The following is a 20394-nucleotide window of genomic DNA, read 5'->3' as shown; positions in this document are numbered from 1 at the left end:
GAACCTTTGAACCTTTAGAACAGAGATGAGGAGGAATTTCATTACCAGCAGGCGAAGAATCTGTGGAATTCAATGGCACGGGCAGCTGTGGAGGCCAAGTCATTGGGTATATTCAATGCAGAGGGTGGGTAAGTTCTTGATTAGTAAGGGTCTCAAATGCTACAGGGAGGTGGCAGGAGAATGATGTTGAGAGGTATAATAAATCAACCATAATGGATGGCAGAGAAGACTTGATGGGCTGAATGGCCCATCCATGTTCCGATGTCTTATGGTTGTATGCTCACAAACTTACTGACCCTAACCCTTAAGTGTACGTCTTTGGAATGTGGGAGGAGACCAGAGCACCCAGAGGAAACACACACGGTCACAGGGAGGATATGCTGTACACCTCCTTGCAGAGAGTGGTGGGAAATGAAGCCAATCGGCGTAACCTGTTGTGCTAACCACTAGGCTACCTGCCATCCTTGACAAGCTGCTGCTTTATCTTTTTTAGTTACAATATAATTGAAAATGGTGCTGAATTTGATTAGAAGTGTCCTTCTTAAAGAACTTTGTTTGCAAAGAAGGTGATTACATGACAATGACACCACATATAAAGAAACTAACAGAAGCCTATTCATCACTACTTAATGGGTTAAGACTTAGTAACCAATCATGTGTGTGATTAACTATTACTGAGATGAAGTGGAAAAACAAGTTTAAGAGCACGGACTTTGCTTGTGGAGTTTAATACACCCAATATGCTTGGAGGAACTCAGCAGGACAGGCAGCAACTATGAAAATGAAGAGGTCTCGGCTCGAAACGTCGACTGTTTACTTCACTTCCGTAGATGCACAGGTGGGCGCCGCAGTGGCACAACACTATTACAGCTTGTGCATTGAGCTTTGAGTTCAGTCCCGGCGCCCTCTGTAAGGGGTCTGTACATCCTCCCCGTGGAATGCCTGGGCTTTCTCCAGGTGCTCTGGTTTCCTCCCGCAGTCCAAAGTCGTACCGGTCAGACTTTGGGAGGAAACCAGAGCCAGTACCAGGTTAGTAGGTTAATTGGTCATTGTTAATTGTCCCATGATTAGGCTAGGGTTAAAATCGGAGGTTGCTGGGAAGCACGGTTTGAAGAGCTAGAGGGACCTGTGATGTATCTAATAACTAAATAAATCCCATTAAATAAATAAATAGATAGCCAGATACTCAGATAGGCAGATGGAAAGATAGATGGACAGATAAACAGACACACCCATAGCGCACAGACAGACAGACAGACAGACAGATAAGTACTTAAAAAATGCCACCTGTCTTGCTGAGTTCATCCAGCCTCTTGGGTTTAAAAATACATTCCCACCACATTACCATGCTTTCTATCTTGCCAAGAATCCGAATGAAAAACAGCCCGTATCTCTCTCTCTGCTGGCTCCCTTTGTCTTTCCTCTAGGAAAATTTGTTAGTTTGTGGAGACTTCCTTGTGAAGTCACACAGTTACTGAAGTATGGCCTCTCCCTCTCCCTCTTCCCTCTCCTCCCCCTCTATCCCTCTCTCTCCCTCTCTCTCTAACCCTCTATCCCTCTCTCTCTCTATCCCTCCTTCTCTCTTTCTCGCTCTCTCTCTCTCTTTCCCTCCAACCCTGCAGCTTATTCTCTCTTGCATGCCCATTTGTTCCCCTGAGATTCTTTTACCTCTTCAGATTCAGATTTATTTATCACACATACTTCTAAACAGACTGAAAGTGCGTGGTTTGCGTTAACAGCCAACACACCCAAAGCTTTGCTGGTGGCAAGCCGCAAGTGTCATTACACATTCCAGTGTCAACATGGCATGCGCTCAATGTTCAGTTGAGCAACACAAGCAGCAGAAACGACAACAACAACAGCAGCAGCAAAACAAGCCCCTTTCTTACCCACCCACTCACACATAACAGAGTCAGGCCTCCAATCCTAGGACAGGCTGCCTCTAGGCCTTCAGTTCCTGGCCTTGAACTCTCAGACTCACAGACATCAGGTCGTCAGCCTCCAGTTCTTGGCCCGGATAAACAACCTACATAAAGGCAGAATTTACTGTGGCTAGTTCACCAACAGCTCCAAGAGGACTACAACCTTGTCATGGTTTGGAGGCCTGCGTGCCTCAATGACCCAGAGATCTATGTTGGCCGGAGTCAGAGCTTTATGCATTGGTTCTTAGTAGGGTCACCCATGGTAAGCAGGTCAAAGGGTAGAGGTTAGACTAAGCGTGGCTCACCAATCCTCCAGGTTCCAGGGTTCAGCTCAGGGCGAACAACCCTGACTGGTAAAACAAAACTGTTACAGAAACAGCAATGAAGAATCCTTCCACATCTGAGTGTGATGGTATTCCTGAGTCTCCAAATGGAGCTTTCATGAATGACAGTAGTGAAAATTGAGCTACTGACATGATGAAGAAAACCCTGAACACCGCCAGAGATGGGGGAGCTTACATTGTGGTCTAAAAGTCAGTGGCATAACGGGCAGTAGAGAGAATTAGCCTACTGTCATGTTGGAGGAAACCGGAACACCCAGGGGAAAACCCACATAATTATGTCCAAACTCCAGAAGAATAACATCCAAGGTCAGGATCCTTGGAACTCTGAGGCAGCAACACTCGCTTGCAAATTCAAGTTTGACGTTCATTCAGCCATACACAGGAATACAACCAAACAAAACAGTGTTCCTTTGGGGTCAAGATACAAAACACAGTACCAACACAGTACAACACAAGATACAAAACACAGTACCACACAGCACAACACACACATGTACCAGGGTGTACCAGGATGTGGTCACTGTCACATGCAGTACTTGGAGCCACAGGTGAGAGCTGAGTGTCCGATGGGGACCAAAGGGAGCTGCCCCAGAATGGATACGACCAGCCCCTTCACCAGAGGTGCTGCCCCTTCCTGGACACCCAATTTAATATAGCACATATATATATATAGCACATATACATAAGATAGCAGTAAAACGTAGTCACAAAAATAACACAAAAATAAAATTGGATCTGCCTTGATGAAATGGTGGAGCAGACTCAATGGGCCAAATGGCCTAATTCTGCTCCTATATCTTAACATAGCCAAAGTCCCTGAAGTAGCATGGCTTGTAGATTGTTGGTGCATAGGTTGTTGTCCTGGAGCCACATCTCTGCTAGAACAAGCACACAGCAGTTCCTCAACTCATGCCAGTGCAGCCACAGACAAATACCGTCAAGCTTGTCTTCCACTGAGCAAACGCTGACGAACAGCACCGACGAAAGGGTCAGCCCCCTACCCAGCCCACCATGTACCGTGCCATGCTGCCTCTGGCGTCTCCTTCCCCAGGCGACCCCGCGGCTTGAGGGCCTAGTCAGCACAGCAACCAAAGTAACACGGCTCCCACCGCCATTGCACTATTGGTCGTGTCACAAACAAGATGACCTACACCCACAGTGTTCCCTCAGACAGCATTAGAATCTCAGAATGGAGCAACACTCTCAAGTACTTGTTGGGATTTCAACCCACAACCTTCTATTCCAGAAGTAAGAGAGTGTTTGCTACTGATCTGTGACCGCCATTTAGGTTCAGTGCGATTCATCATCATCATCGTTATGTGCCATGTGGTATCGCGTGGGTGATCATGGTCTTCCATCTGTCATAACCATGACTGTTCTTGGCAAATTTTTCTCCAGAAGTGGTTTGCCATTGCCTTCTTCTGGGCAGTGTCTTTACAAGAAGGGGGACCCCAGCCAATATCAATACTCTTCAGAGATTGCCTGCCTTGCATCAGTGGTCACATAAGCAGGACTTGTGATATGTACCAGCTGCTCATATGACCATCCACCACCTGCTCCCATGGCTTCACATGGCCCTGATCGGGGGGGGCTAAACAGGTGCCACACCTTGCAGGTGAGCAGAGGGAAGGAGAAGCTCACACCTCCTTTGGTAGAGACATATCTCCATCCCAGTACAATTACACATGGGAATTTTTGATTTTGCGATTATGTTGGGTGGCAGGGTATTGTTGCTAGTAACAGCAGTGCACTGCGATTACAATGCCAGTGACCTGGTTACAAAGGCAAGTCCAATCATACCAGATGAGGTAATCTGTTGCACTAATAAAACCAGTCAGTCATGTAAATGGTTTTTGGCAATGTTGACAATATATTTATATATGTTATCTGTTGAAAGGTTAAGGAATGTAGATTTCTGAACGAGAATATGTTCTGTTTTGCTACACACTTGCTGCATGCATTCCATCCTGGAAAAGAGAAGGCCATAGCTTTCAGCAACCTGATGTGGTTGATTAATGACTCCTCACTAACACCAACCTCACCCCATGAACAACTTCCAATTCATGTGGCTCAGTGGGCAGTCTCATACTTCGGAATCACCAGGTTGTGGGATCTAGTTCTGCCCCAGATAAACAAGTACAAAAATCCAAACTTTGTTGACACACTAGCGAGTACTCCCTGGTAGATGTGCTGTCTTGTGAACTGATGTTACACCAAGGCTCAATGCTCCCTCGAGAGGTAAGAGGTGAACTATTATAAGCACAAGAGATTCTCCAGGTGCTGGAAATCCAGAGCAACACACACAAAATGCTGGAGCGACTCAGTAGGTCAGTCAGCATCTGTGGAGGGGAATAAACAGTTGATGTTTCAGGTTGAGGCCTGAAATTCCTCCTGACCTTTGTCATCTCTCAGTCGACATTGGTAATATAGTTTTTCTGGTCATCATCACATTACTGTTAATGGGACATTCATACGCTCAAGTCAGCATTTCTGCACTGTAACAGAGGCTGCCCTTCAAGCATAGCTCATTGGACACTGTCAACACTTCCCACCGTCCCAGAAAAGCAGCCAGTATAACAAAGACTCTTCCCACCCTGGGTGTTCACACATCTCCACCCTCCCATTGGGCAGAAGGTACAAACGCCTGAAAGCACACACCAACAGGCTCAAGGACAGCTTCGATCCTGTTGCATAAGACATTGGTTTGGAAACACTAATGCCCAGGAATGGAAACGTTGACAGAAAATGGTCCATCACAGGAAAAGCTCTCTGCACCACTGAAGACATTTACATGGAGCACTGCCACAAGAAAGCAGCATCTATCCATCATCAAGGACCTCAACCACCCAGGCCACGGCCTTTTCTCACCACTACCATCGGATAGGAGGTACAGGAGCCTTAGGACCCACACCATCTGAACCACCATAGGTAACTTCACCCACCACAATTCAGAACTGATTCCACAACCTAATGACTCACATTCAGGGTCTCTACAGCTCACGTTCTTAATGTTACTTATTTTTTATTTGTACGATTTGTCTTCATTTGCACAGTCTGTCAGTCTTTGTTGACGTGCAGTTTTTCATAAGTTCTATTGTATTTCTTTATTTTCTTGTAAATACCTGAAAGAAAATGAATCTAAAGATAGCATATAGAGTCATCGAAAAGTACAACACAGAAACAGGCCCTTCAGCCCATCTAGCCTGTGCTGAACCATTTAAATGATCTACTCCCATTGACCTGCACCGGGACCATAGCCCTCCACGCTCGTACCATCCGTGTACCTATCTGAACTTCTCTTAAATGTTGAAGGTGAGCTTGCATGCTTGCATATGGTAACCAATACAATATGCCTTCCTAAACCCGTCACACCTACTGGGGCAGAGGCTGCCGACTGCAGCTCGCCAGAATCCTCTGTCCTGGGCCAGTCTTTTAAGTTATCCTCAGCTGTAGTCCATCCTCGAAGATCCTTCCTTTCCCAGCGATGAGGTCTTTGGAGCTTTTGTCAGCACTTCTGTAGTGCTGGGTTTTTACAGGATGAAGTTGGGCTCCATGCCCAGCCCTCCTCCTTTTGCAGCCAGGCTTGGGACTGTCCATGGTGGAGTTACCACTATCCACAGCGAATAGTTACTTTTGCCCACACTCCTTCAGAATATGAACATCCACAGCCACCTGAGAACCCACCAAACGACAACACCTTAGGAGGACATCATTCTCGACTCGAGTGATCATGACCTGTCTTTCATATACAAATTTTGATAACAAACTTACTTTGACTTGCAAATATTCTTGATATGATAAAGATGCACTCTTGATTTGTCAATCTACGTTATCAGAGGGAGTATCTGACCTCTTTGCCGTGTGGGGATGGGTGAAGAGGGACGTGACACTAGTTTTGCGAATGTTCTCATGCTTCTGGAATTCGAGTAATGCTGTTCTTTGGTATTTGTGCGATTAGTAAGGAATGAAGGAAATGCTGGTGAATTATCTCATGATTTCTCCCTTTGATCTATAATTAAGTCTCTACCCACTCTGAAAATCTCAAAACTTGGCATAAGGGAACCTTCACCATCTGGAGCAGTCCTCTTCTCATCGCTAACATTAGTCTAAGTCATTGTAAATTTATTATCGACTACAGATACGTCACCATATACTACCCTGAGATTCATTTCCTTGTGGACATTTACAGGAATATAATATAAAATATACAATAACATTTCATAAACAAAGACGGAACAACAACCAATATGCAAAAGAAGACAAATCATGCAAATAATAAGAGGAGGTACAGGAGCCCGAATATTTCAGGAAGAGCATCCTCCTCTCCGCCATCAGATTTCTGAATGGCCCATGAACCCAAGAACAGTACCTCACCATTCCACTTTGCATTGTGCAGCACAGTGGCATAGTGGTTAGTGGAACACCATTACAGTGCCAACAATCTCTGATTGGGGTTCAATTCCCACTGCTGTCTGTAAGGAGCCTGTACTTTCTCCCCGTGACCGCGTAGGTTACCTCCAGATACTCTGGTTTCCTCCGACTTTCCAAAGACATACAGGTTAGGGTTAACAAGCTGCATATGGCTTACTAACCCGAACAGCTTTGTTAGTGATGGAAGCATGTCAACACTTGTGGGTTGTCTCCAGCACATCCTCAGACAGTGTTAGTCAATGATGCAAATTGCCCATTTTACTGAATGTTTTGAGGTTTTAATGTACATGTGACAAATAAAGTTAATCTTTTATTTTTCTATCTTATTTGTTTGTTTTTCTAACATAGTAATTTTTTATTTATTGCACTGCACCACTGCTAAGAACAACACATTTCACAACAAATTGGTGCATGGATGATAGAAAAATTGAGAGACAGAGGAGGGAAGAGTTAGATTTATCTCTGTGTGGGTTAAAAGGCTGGCACAGCATTGTGGGCAGAAGGGCAGTACTGTGCTGTAATGTTCTATGTTCTCTACGTCAGTGGCAATAAACTTGGTTCTGATTCTAAGGGCTGAATATTACGAGCATCAACTGATGAATCATTTTTCACAACACACCTGACACTTGGTTTAGAATGACAATTAGGCCACAAGGTCTTCCGGAGTGGGAAATGGAAGACATCACAATGATGTAATCTTTTTCTAAGGTTAGAATTAAAGCACGGAATTAACACCTATACATAATGCTAATGTAGTGTGACAGGTCTCCAACATTTTTACTAGGTGACCTTCAGCAGAAAGTTATGACTTCCTCATGCTTGACTTGCCCTGTCAGACAAGCATGGAGAACCTGGTTCTTATCCTTTGAAAAATGCACAGTTTCATCTAGCATCCATGATAGTTCACAGCTTCTATTCTGATGCTCAAGAAGTATTTAATAGGCAATGTGAGAGCAGAATTGGGCCATCCAGCTTATACTTTATACTTTATTGTCGCCAAACAATTGATACTAGAATGTAAAATTATCCGATTGTGGCATGCTTCCATTGATGCAGTGTGTTGTTGTCAGCTCTTTGAGGTAGGTGGACACGTCCCGCAGGGATCGATCGGCGAGTCGCATCATCGGGCACTCCTGGTCGGACCAAGTGACGGGGGAGGCTCCTCTGCCATTTTCAGCTGCCGGGGGCCCGGGCTGTCGATTGGGTCAGGCCCCAAAGCTGACACTTAATCCCGGAGGGCTGGGCTCCTGGCTGAAACAAGTCCGTAAGCCGAGTCACGGTTGCGGAGGCCTCCGCTCCAGCCGAGCCTTGGGCTCGATTTCCGAGGTCGGTGGTGGAGGCCTCACTTCCGGCAGCTGTGGATGGCCACCAACGGGGCTTTACGGTGGTCGCTCCAGGGAAGCGTCTGATGCACCTTGAAGTCTCCACCATCACTTCTCTGTGGTCGCCTGCTCCGGAGAGGTGCTGGTTGGAATGGGCCGCATCTCCAAGCGCTCCGGCACGGTAGCAGACCGCAGGTCTCCGGGAACGTGGTGGGCCTCCCTGGTGTGGTCCAGGTGCGGTCCGGAGTTTCAGACGCAGTTCTGGCACAGTGGTCTCCAGCTGGGTCAGTAGCTTCGCCAGGGTGTTGTTGATCTTGATCTTGCTAGATTGGAGGTTTAGAAGGGTCTCGGGTATAGGATAGTGGAGAGGGCAGTTTGCTCGGGACAGCACACGCAAAGTCGCCAGTTACCGGTGCCATCTTTAACGAATTATGGAGTCTGCTCTACAATTCCATCATGTCTGAATTATTATTCTGCTCAAACCCATTCTCCTGCCTTCTCCTCATAACTTTTGAAACCCTTGATAATCAAGAACCTATCAGTCTCCATTTTAAATATACCCAGTGACTTGGCTTCTACAGACATCTAATGCAATGAATTCCACAGATTCACCAGCCTCTGGCTAAAGAAATTCCTCCTCATTTCTGTTCTAAAGGTTCAAAGGTTCATTTTGTTATTAAAGTATGCATATATAATACAACTCTGACACTCATCTTCTCCAGATAGCCATGAAATACAGAAAAATCATGGGAGTTGCAAAGGGATTTCCTTCTCCTCTGAGGCTGTGCCCTGTTTCGTAGACTCCCCACTATAAGAAACATCCTCTCCATGTCCAGCGTATCCAGGCCTTTCGATATTTGATAATGTTCGATGAGATTCCCTCTCACTCTTCTAAACTCCAGTGAAGTTCTTCACTTTGTCAAAGCTGCTGGGTGCAGTGGTTTATAAGGAAGCATTTGTGTAGAATCGGAGAAGATCACAGGGAAAATTGGATTATTTGAATAGATTTGCCGGGACCAACAAAATATGGGCTTTCAAGATAATTGACCAGGAAGCCATTTCTAATTTCGAAGTGGAATGTGTCCTTGGAGCGGCATAATTGTTCTGTATTGTGAACTTCTAGTGAGAGTGATGAAAACTTATGATAGAAAGAGTCTGTGCAAGGGCTGGCCAATGGAAGGCAGAAGACAGACTCACACTGAAGTGCCATATTGTACGAATAATAGATTTCCATCGTTAGCATCAGAGCAGAAAGAATTAATTCTTCAGATCTGAAGCATTTTCACATACTTTTTTTCACTTGCGGGTTAATACTACACTGAACTCGCTAAAAAGTAATTAAACAAACGGAGACAGAGATTTCTGGAAACCCCCAGCAGTTCAGGCTGCATCTGTGGGAAGGAAAACATATGAGCAACAAACACAAAGTTCTGGAGGAACTCAGCAGGTCAGGCAGCATCTATGGAGATGAAATGAACAATTCACAATTTGGACTGACGCCCTTCATCAGGACTTAGAGACAAAATCTGTTTCTTCTGCTGAGTTCAACTATTGAGTGTTTCCAGCATTTTGCTTGTATTTCAGATTTCCTGAATCTTCAGATTTTTTTTGTATTGTTTTCGAATAAGCAGCATGGTAGCATAATGGTTAGTGTAACACTACTACAGCACCAACGGCTCGGGTTCAATTCTGCTGCTCTTTTGCTGTAAGGAGTTTGCATGTTCTACCCAAGTGCTTTGATTTCCTCCCACGCTGCAAAGACATGAAGATTATTAGGTTGAAAGGTTGTTGCTGTTGAGTGCCATTGAGTCTGTGGATGGTGTTTTCGTGGCAAGATACAGAAGAAGATTGCCAGGCCTTTCTTCCATGTCAGACATCCCACCTCTCCCGGAATTTCCAGGAGTCTCTCACATATTAATAGTGGCTCCCTGATGCCCGCAAATTATATACAATGTACCGGGAACTGATTTTTTTGAGAGCGAGCACAAGAGCAAGAAAGCAAGCCCGAGACAGCGAGCGAGAGCAAAAGCAATAAAGCAAGCGCGTGCGAGAGAGCGAGGGAGCAAGCACGCAAGAGAGAGAGAGTGAGAGAGCAAGCGCGAGAGAGCGAGCACGAGAGCGAGAGCAAGAGCGAGAAAGCAAGCGCGAGAGAGAGCGGGAGCAAGAGCAAGAGCGAGTGTTCCAAAAAAAGAAAATATGAAACGTACGTCACCCCAGACAACACTAAAGTGTACCCCTGCCTAATAGGGGTCAAAAATAATGACAGTGTTGCTCGCTGCACTGTTTGCAACAGTGACTTTTCTATTGCCCATGGTGGGTTAAAATGTAAAAGACATGTTGAGGTGAGTTTAACAGGTGTCATTCATTCATTAGCATAGCTAACGTTATTTAAACTAGCTGGCTAGCTGCTAAGGAGCTACTCTATTGCAGACATCCCACCTCTCCCGGAAGTCTCCCGCAAATTGATGATGCTACCTCCCTGAAATGAATTTTTGCAGGGTGGGATGTCCGCCATGTAGATACTGCTCCTGTCCAGGTTGGGACCTGGCCAGATTTGAAATCAGGGTCATACGCCTTGGAGTCCAGTACTGATGCCACTACACCACTGGCCGGCCCAAAGATTAAAAGATTACATAGGTGTAATTGGATGGCATGGGATCATTGTGCCAGAAGGGCCTGTTACCAAGCTGTATCTATGAATAAAATCTACAGAACTGTGCAAAAGCCATAGGCATATATATAAAGCTAGGTTGCCTAAGACTTCTAATGCAACACACATAAAATGCTGGAGGAACTCAGCAGGCCAAGCAGCATCTATGGAAAAGCATGAACAGGCAACGTTTTCAAGGTCTTGGCCCAAAACGTTGACTGTTTGCTCTTTTCCATGGATGCTGCCTGGCCTGCTAAGTTCCTCCAGCATTTTGTGTGTGTTGCTTTGGATTTCCAGCATCTGCAGATTTTCTCTTGTTTGTGCCTAAGACTTCTGCACAGTACTGTAGTAATTTTATGTATTGCATTGTACCGCTGCCGCAATAAAAATAAACAAATTTCCTGATGTATGTGATATGGGTCCCTATTGTGGACTGAGAGTGGGAAGGGGGCAGGGAGAGGGGAATCATGGTTGGGAAAAGGGAAAGAAAGAGGAGAGGGAGCAGGAAGCACCAGAGAGACATCCTGTAATGAACAAGAAACCACTTGTTTGGATTCAAATAACCTTGCCTGGTGTCTCAGGGCTGGGCGTGTCAGCATTCCTTCTCTCCCACACCCCTCTGGCGGCACTCCACCCTTGCCATTTCGAACATCCTTTGCACCCATCAGATTTGCTCCACGTTGACAAATACAGTACTGTGTAAAAAGTCTTAGGCACCCTAGCTATATATTGTATATGTGTCTAAGAGGTTTGCACAGTATTATGTCTTAAAATTCTTCTTTTGTCTTCTTACATTCACTCTACTTTGAAATCTGTAACCCCTCCATTCTTCCCCATTTCTGAGGAAGAGTCCCAGGTCTAATCCATTAACTGATTTCTCCTTCCACAGATGCTGCTTGACTGGATGGATTCTTCCAGCACTTTTGTCTTTGTTACACCAGCATGAGATCTTATTAGATGTTCAATCTATTCTGCAGTGTTGACAAGTGAGGATAATAACTTAGTTTCATTCTGATTTGATCTGGTTTCAGGTGGCCTGGCTGCTGTTATTTACACTGATACTCTTCAGGCACTCGTCATGATTATCGGAACGGTGATACTGACCATTACAGGTAACTTTTGACCACTAGTTTTCTGGCATGACTGTGAGGGAGCAGATTTACTCTCAATTCACTAATGAGGTGGCCTTTCCTTGTTTGTTTTGGGGCATTCCAATGCATTTTAGAGATAGGGAGTTTATGAGAAATTTACAAGGATTTTGCTGGGACTTGAGTTAAGGGAAAATGTTGAGTTGACTAGGACTTTATTCTCAGGAGCAGAGGAGAATGAAGGGAGATTTGATGGAGGTTGGCAAAATGATGAGGGGTATAGATAGCTTTAATAGAAGCAAGCTTTTTCCGCTGAGGTTGGGTGAGACTAGAACTAGAGGTCGTAGGTTAGGAGTGAAAGGTGAACTGGTTATGGGGAACTAATTCACTCAGAGGGGTGGTGAGAGTGTGGAACGAGCTGCCAGAAGAAGTAACGGATGTGGGTTCGATTTCAACGTTTAAGAGAAGTTTGGATAAGTGAGTGGATTTGAGGATGTGGAGATCTATGTGGTCCCAAGTGTGGGTCAATGGAACTAGCTGGAATAACAGTTTGGCACAGACTAGATGGGCCAAAGGCCCCTTTTTATAGTGCTCTATGACTATAAGAGATTGCTTCTTCTGGCTTGTGTAATTGGGCAGCGAAGGGAGGAGATCACAGATTTAGGATACGAACTCAGGCATTTTGGACTGAGATGAAGAGGAATTTCTCTGTTCAGGGAATTGCAAATCTTTAAAATGCTCTTTGTCAGAAGTCTATAAATGTCGTATTATTGAGAATATCTTCAGTGTTGACTAAAAGTGCATTAATAATTAAAAACATTAAGTCATAATTGTGTCCAGTTCTGATCAGCACATTATAGGAAGGACGTGGGAGCTTTGAAGAAGGTACAAAGAGGTTCACCAGGATGTTGCCTGGATTACGGAGTGTTACTAAAAGGAGAGCTTGGACAAGCTTTGATTGTTTTCTCTGGAGTGTAGGAGGCTGAGGTGTGACCTGATAAGATTTCTATAAAATTATGAGATATCAATAGGTAGTCAGTGTCCTACCCAAGGTAAAACATCAAATACTGAGGGCATAGCTGAGGGGGAAATGCTAAAGGCGATGTGCAGGGGAAGTCTTCCTTTACACAGAGCGGTGGGTCCCTGGAACATGCTGCTGGGGTGTTAGTGGTGGCAGACATGATAGTTTAAAAGACCTCTAGATAGTGTCATGATAGGATGCTGAGGACATTGACCAAGATTAGAGAGTATGACTAATGAGGATAAATTGAGTGAGCCAGGGCTTCTATCTATGGAGCAAAGGAGTTTGAGAGGTGACTTGACAGAGGTGTACAAAATGACAAAGAGACATAGATTGAGTTTTATTATTTCGGCGGATGACTGGGTGCAGATTTTACAATTAGTCAATACTTCCTCTATCTGTGCTAAACATTCCCTAATTCAATTTAAAGTTGTCCATACAGCACATATGTCCAAAGATAAATTAGCTCGTTTCTATTCTCATATTAACCCTTTTTGTGATAGATGTCAGGGGCAGATAGCCTCTTTAACTCATATGTTTTGCTCCTGTCCTACTCTGGAAACTTTTTGGAGAGACATTTTTAATATTATCTCAAAGGTATTGAATATAGATATCTCTCCTCATCCTATTACTGCTATCTTTGGACTACCTAAAATTTCCAGTAATGTTTCTCCTTCAGCCCGTAGAATGATTGCATTTCTTACTTTAATGGCAAAAAGATGTATTTTACAACATTGGAAAGAGACTAATGCTCCAACTACCTTTTTTTGGTTTTCCCAGACGATATTATGTTTAAATTTGGAGAAAATTAGAAGTAATCTTTATGATTCTTCAGTTAAATTCGATCAGACCTGGAGATCTTTTATTCAACATTTTCATTTAATGTGATTTTTTTTCTCTCGGTCCATATTTATATTCCCTTCTTGTTTTTTTTTAAAATTGTTTTTAATGGAGGTCGGTTTGAGGACGTGATTTTAAGTTCTTTAACTTTACTTGTTTCCTAGTTAGCCCATTGCTTTGTTTTGCTTTTTAGTTTAGTTGCATGGTGGGTTTTTTTGGGGTTTTTTTTCTTTTTCTATTGATATATATAAAAATTAGTATACTATTATATTACCTTGTTATTTTATGTTTAAGTTGCACTGTTTGTATTAATTTTTTTCTGTATTAATATTTCCTGTAATATATTATATTCTAACAGTGTAATAGTGCCTATATGGCTTACCTTCTGTGTACTTATTCAATAAAAAGATTTAAAAAGAAAGAGACATAGATTGAGTGGATAGCCAAAGACTTTTTGCCAGGGTAGAAATGGCTAATATGAGGGACCATAATGTTAAGGTGATTGGAGGAGAGTATAGGAGGGATATTAAAGGTAAGTTTTTTACACTGATCGTGGTGAACACCCTGTCAAGGATGGTGGTAGAGGCAGATACATTAGGGGCGTTTGAGAAACTCTTAGGTAAGCACATGAATGATATAAAAATAGAGGGTTACGTAAGGAAGGAAAGGGTTAGATTGATTTTAAAAGAGGTTAAAGGGTCGGCATAACATCACGAGCCAAAGGCCCTGTACGGTGCTGTAATTTTCTATGTTCTAAAACAACACAATACAGGCCCTTCAGCCCACAATGATAAGCATCCGTTAGTTTTGAAAGACCATGGATCTGCACCTGGAAAGTCTTCACTCTCCAGGGCACCGGCCTGGGCAAAGCTGTATGAAAGACCAGCAGTTGCCCATGCTACAAGTCTCCCCTCTCCACGACACTGATGTTGCCCGAGGGAAGGGCATTAGGACCCATACAGCTTGGCACCAGTGTCGTTGCAGAGCACCGTATGATTAAGTGCCTTGCTCAAAGGCACAACACGCTGCCTTGGCTGGGGCTCGAACTCACGACCTTCAGATTGCTAGTCGAATGCCTTAACCACTTGGCCCTTCAGCCCACAATATTGTGCCAATATTCTGACCTCCTCACTTCCCACTTCTCAGCATTGAACTCCATCTGTTGTGTGCTATGTCCTCAGTAGGGGAGGGCTGGATATAGACCATGTGCAGGCAGATGGGTTCAGTTTAATCTGGTCAGCACACACATTATGGGCCGAAAGGCCTGCTCCTGTCCTGGACTGTTCCATAGATTTTTGTAAAAGAAGGAACTTGGGGAAATAGGGAATGAATGGATAAATGCTACTGGAATTTATTCAGAAAAATATAACGTTTTAAACAGGATATTAAGTTGGATGGATGGTTGAAGCTGGACTGAAGTATGCCTGCCATCCCAAATTACCCTGGCATAGGAAAAAAAATTATTAACTTTCAGAAACGTGGCTGGGGAGGACAGGTTTCATTCACTGACAGAGCAGCATTTATCTTAAGTGTCTGCAGGTTGAGTTTAATCTGATGTTGCTGGTCGCAGATTCGCTGCTTACTTGACAGTTCTGCAACAACTCAGCGAGACCCGCCTCACTGAAGTGAGCCACCAGACAGCCAGTGAACAACTGCACCCCCACTGTGGCTGACAAATAAGCTGATCGAGAATGAGCCGGTCAGAAGGGCCAGCAAGGAAAATGGAGAGGTGTGGGCTGTGTGGGTGGGGAGGATGAGATTGACAGTGGGAGTAGGTTTTAATAGGTCAGCACGACATTGTGGGCTGTAGTGCTCGTACTCTGCTGTACTCTCCTATGCTTTATGACCCCACACCCTCAACACTGACCTTAGAGAGGGTGCAACAAGCATATAATAGAATTATTCAATTAGTAATACAATGAGGACAGTTTTACTAACCGTAAGAGCACCTCCACACCATCCTCTACAAGTGGGACTTCCCGGAGGCCAAATATTTTAATTCTGATTCCCATTCCCATTCTGACGTGTCAGTCCACGGCCTCCTCTTATGCCAAGGGGAAGTTACCCTCAGGGTGGAGGAGCAACACCTTATCTTCTGCCTGGGTACCCGCCAACCTGATGGCATGAAAATGGATTTCTCCTTCTGGTGAACAAATCCCTTCTGCACCCTCCCCTATTCCCCACTCTGACCTTTCACTTCTTCTCACCTGCCCATTACTTTCCCCTGGGTCCTTTCCTCCTAAGGTCCACTCTCCTCTCCTATCAGATCCTTTTTTCTCCAGCCCTTGGCCTTTCCCACTCTCTTGACTTCACCTAACACCTTCCAGCTAGGCTCTGTCCCCTCCCATACCCCACCTTTTTATTCTGGCATCTTCCCCCTTCCTCTCAGTCCTGAAGAAGGGTCTTGGCCCGAAACTGTTTGCTCTTTTCCACAGAGGTTTCCTGACCTGCTGAGCTCCTCCAGCATTTTGAGTGCGTTGCTTTGGATTTCCACCATTTGCAGACTTGCTCGTGTTTGTAATACGCAAAATCTTGGAGCAACTCATCAGGCCAGGCTGCATCTACAGAGGAGAATAAAGTTCTGATCCTGATGGAGGGTCTTGGCCCAAAACACCAACTTTTGATTTATTTCTATAGATTCTTCCTGACCTGCTGAGTTCCTCTGGCACTTTGTGTGTGTTATCGAGACATACAGCACCCTTTGGCCCATCAAGCCCATTCCGAAACAATTTAACCTACCTAGACCCATTGACCCGCATTGGGACCATAACCTTCCATCCCCCTACTAGCCAGGTACCTATCCAAACTTCTCTTAAAAGTTGGAATTGAGCTTGTGCTGGCAGCTCATTTCACACGCACACGACCCTCTGAGAGAAGTTTCCCCTCATGGTCCCCTTAAACTTTTCACCTTTCACCTTTAACCCATGACCTCTGGTCATAGTCCCACTCAACCTCAGTGTAAAAAGCATGCTTGCATTAGCCCTATCTATACCCCTCATAATTTTATATTCCTACTTTGTTACTCTGGATTACCAACATCTGAAGAATCTATTATGTTTATTAACTTGGTAATGGGTGACATAGAATTTGATAAAACTCTTCATGCTTAGGACCAGCAGATTTTAAGACCATAAGATATAGGAGCAGAATTAGGCCATTTGTCATTGCTGATCCACCATTTCATCGTGGCTGATCTGATTTTTCTCTGAGCCCCAATCTCCTGCCTTCACCCTGTATCCCTCCATACCATAACCAATCAAGAATCTACCAATCTCTACCTTAAATACAGATAAAGACTTGGCCTACATAGCTGCAAGTGGCAAAGAATTCCACAGATTCACCGCTCTCTGGCTAAACAAATTCTGTCTCCTCTCCATCCTAAAAGGACGCCCCTCTGTTCTGAGGCTGTGTCCTCTGGCCTTAGACCCTCCCATCACAGGAAACATCCTCTCCACATCCACTCTTATCGAGGCCTTTCAACATTCAATAGGTTTCAATGAGGTCACCCCTCATTCTTCTGAATTCAAGTGAATACAGGCCCAGAGCCATCAAACGCTCTTCATATGGTAAGCCATTCAATCCTGGTTTTCTGGATTATTGGAGTGCCCTCTTGTGAATAATGTATTGCATTTTAATTCATAAACATTCAGTTGTTCCACAGTTGAGGAACAACCTCTCCAGTGAGCACTGAGAGTAAAGGGTGAGTTTACAGATACGCGGGAAATAGATACATTGACAAATACAGTACTGTGCACAAGCCTCAGGCCACTAACAATATATACTGTATGTGCCTATGAATTTTAGACAGTACTGTATAGGGAAGGTTTCTGCCTCCACCACCCTTTTAACAGAGAGTTCCAGATCCCAACACACATCAAGTGAAAAATGACATCCGCAGGGGAGCTTACAGAGTCTGGGAAACAAGGTGCCACTGAATTTATAGGGGGAGACGCATTAAGGGGAAAGAAATGGGATAGCAGATGCCAGGGTCACAACAAATGGGATAGTGGATTTTCAGCAACTTACAAGCATTTTCCTGTAAGCTGATGAGAATGTTCTTGTCATACAAGAATATGGCAATTTCTCCACTTCAGTTTAAGGTGGACCAATTTAACTTTTGATTGTATAATGTTAGATAAGGTGGCTGCAAGGAAGCTATCTCCTCAGGAATATTCCAGAAATGGAGAGTAACCTTTTAGGATTCAGTAATTTAACTGGAACAAAATTAAGATGTTGGGAAGATTAAAGAGGAATTTGTTCTTCATTCCATGGGCATGGGGATCTGGAATTCTGGTGGTAAACGCAGAAGTCTTCACTATACAGCACTCTGCAAAGGTGTCAGGCACATATATATAGCTAGGCTGCCAGGACTTTTGTACAGTACTGTATTTGTCAATATGGAGTGGAGAGTGAGTTTGTAAACCTGGTGGGAGCAAAGGATGGCGAGGGCAGAGCGTCGCAGGAGTGTGGTTGAGAATGAGTGCCAGGGGTGGAGGGTGGCACAGGTGCAGACACACCCAGCTCCGAGACACCAGGCAAGGTCATTTGATTCTAAATGATTGGTTTATTGATCAATTACAGAATGTCTCTCTGGGTGCTTCCCACTCCCTCCCCTCTCCTTTCCTCTTTTCCCAACCATGATTCCCCTCTCCCTGCCCCCTTTCCACTCTCAGTCCACAGTAGAGACCCATCTCAGAATCAGGTTTATCATCACTCACATATGTCATGAAATTTGTTTTTTTTTTTGCGGCAGCTGTACAGTGCAATACATAAAATGACTATATGCAAATGTCTAAGGCACACTAGCTATATATACAGTACGTACCTGAGGTTTTAGCACAGTACTGTATTTATGGACATGCACTATAAAAGACATAACCCACAAGACTGGGATCAAGGGCCAAGAAGTGAGATAGGTCCTAAGAGTCTACTTTTGGTTACAATGATCAAGGGGGCCGATTTCTGTGTCATGAGTGTCCGTGATTCCATGATTTCTGTTGGAGTGAAATTGGAACATACCTTGGTTCATTGATGCTAAGGCAACCTGGAATCTGGTCCCCAGAGGAACGTGGGCTCTGGGACAGCTCTAGTTTGACATGTTTTTGTTAGTATATGCCTGCCACAGGACATGGCATTGTGGTGAGTAGATGGCGAAGCTGAGCATCACATTAACCAGGATCGAATTAAATAGACTCTTCCCTTGCAACACACACAGAACTCTAGAAGATCTTAGTGGGTCCGGCAGCATCCACGGAAATGAATAAGCAATCAATGTTTCAGGCGGAGACACTTACTCAGGACTGAAAAGGAAAGGGGAAGACATCGGAACAAAAAGGTGGAGGATGGAAAGCAGACTAGCTGGAAGGTGATAGGTGAAGCCAGCTGGGTACGGAAAGGTAAAGGGCTGGAGAAGGAAGGGAACTGACAGGAGAGGAGCGTGGACCGAAGAAGAAAGGGAAGGAGGGGATCTAGGGGGAAGTGATAGGCAGGTGAGAAGATGTAAAAGGACAGAGTGGGGAAACTCTTCCTTTTCCTTATGAAGTTGATATAGTCTTACACCACGGAAACAGGCTCTTTGGACCATCTGGTCCACGCCAACCAAGATTCTCATCTAAGCTAGCCCTACTTGCCCATAATTAACCCATGCTTTTCTCTCCACGTACCTGTCTAAGTACCTTTTAAATGCTGACATCGCACCTGCCTCAACCACTTCCACTGGCAGCTCATTCCATATACTAACCACCTTCTGTGTGAAAAAGTTGCCCGTCAGTTTCATAGTAAATCTCTCCCCTCTCATGTTAAAGCTATGCCATCTAGTTCTTGAGTTCCCAGCCCTGGATGCATTCATCCTATCAATACCCCTCAGAATTTTATACCCCACCCCTCATTCTCCAAAACTCCAGTGATAAATAGAAACGATCTGCTCAACCTCCCTCTGTAACTCAGTCTGGGTCCTAGCAACATCCTCCCAAATCTCCTCTCAACTCTTAATGGCAGTCCAGGATAAAGTTGAAAACACACTCAATTGTTTATGAAACAATATGGTAAAGCCATAACCTATAAGATATAGAAGATACAGGCATTCAATCGTGATAGATTTTTTTTAAACCTACCTTTCTCCCCGAAACTCTCAATTCCCTTACCAATCAAGAACCTAGGCATCGGAAGCATGATGAAATTTGTGGGCCACCCCCAGTGCATTAACACACTTCACTGTATGTTTCAATGCACATGTGACAAATAAAACTAACCATTATCAATCTCTGTCTTAAACCCGCCCAACTATTGGGCTCCACATCCCTCTGTAGCAACGAACTCCACACGTTCATTAGCCTCTGGCTGAAGAAATCCCTCCTCAACTCAGCTTCGAAGGGACAACGTCCCTTTATAGAGGATAATAAATCAGCCATGTGGAGTAGACTCAAGGGGCTGAATGGCCTATTTCTGCTCCTATGACTTAAGGTTTTGCAGTCTTATTCTGAGGCTGTGCCATCAAATCTTGAACTCTCCTACAGATGGAAACATTCTCCTCACATCCTCTCTGTAGGCCTTTTCGCTCTCGAGTGACAACAATAAGGATAAAATATGAAGCTTAATGAAACAAATTTATATGGTTTAAAAAATAGATAAGAGAGGTGCTGGAGAAGGAGTGTACATTCAGTTGACTTGGATGCAATTTTCAAAAACATTTATTGCACATAAGCATTGCCAGATACAGACAAGTTGCTCTTCTTACCCCGTAACAATTCCACAGGCTCACTAACCAAAATTGTTAA

The 20394-nt window shown here is 44.3% G+C and overlaps 1 protein-coding gene across 1 annotated transcript in view; it reads left to right on the top strand.

The window, feature by feature from the left end:
* The window catches only part of LOC140203157 (sodium/mannose cotransporter SLC5A10-like), a 192052-nt gene that overhangs the window by 66757 nt on the left and 104901 nt on the right, over positions 1–20394 (top strand). The window contains exon 7 of the mRNA XM_072269046.1: positions 11701–11781. Coding sequence (XP_072125147.1) covers positions 11701–11781 — 81 coding nt within the window. The remainder of the gene's footprint in view (positions 1–11700; positions 11782–20394) is intronic.

The sequence above is a fragment of the Mobula birostris genome, chromosome 9 (genome assembly GCF_030028105.1).
Source record: "Mobula birostris isolate sMobBir1 chromosome 9, sMobBir1.hap1, whole genome shotgun sequence".
NCBI classification, from domain to species: Eukaryota; Metazoa; Chordata; class Chondrichthyes; order Myliobatiformes; family Myliobatidae; genus Mobula; species Mobula birostris.
The sequence above is the reverse complement of the archived record's forward strand: the minus strand, read 5'-3'. Positions and strand labels throughout refer to the sequence as shown.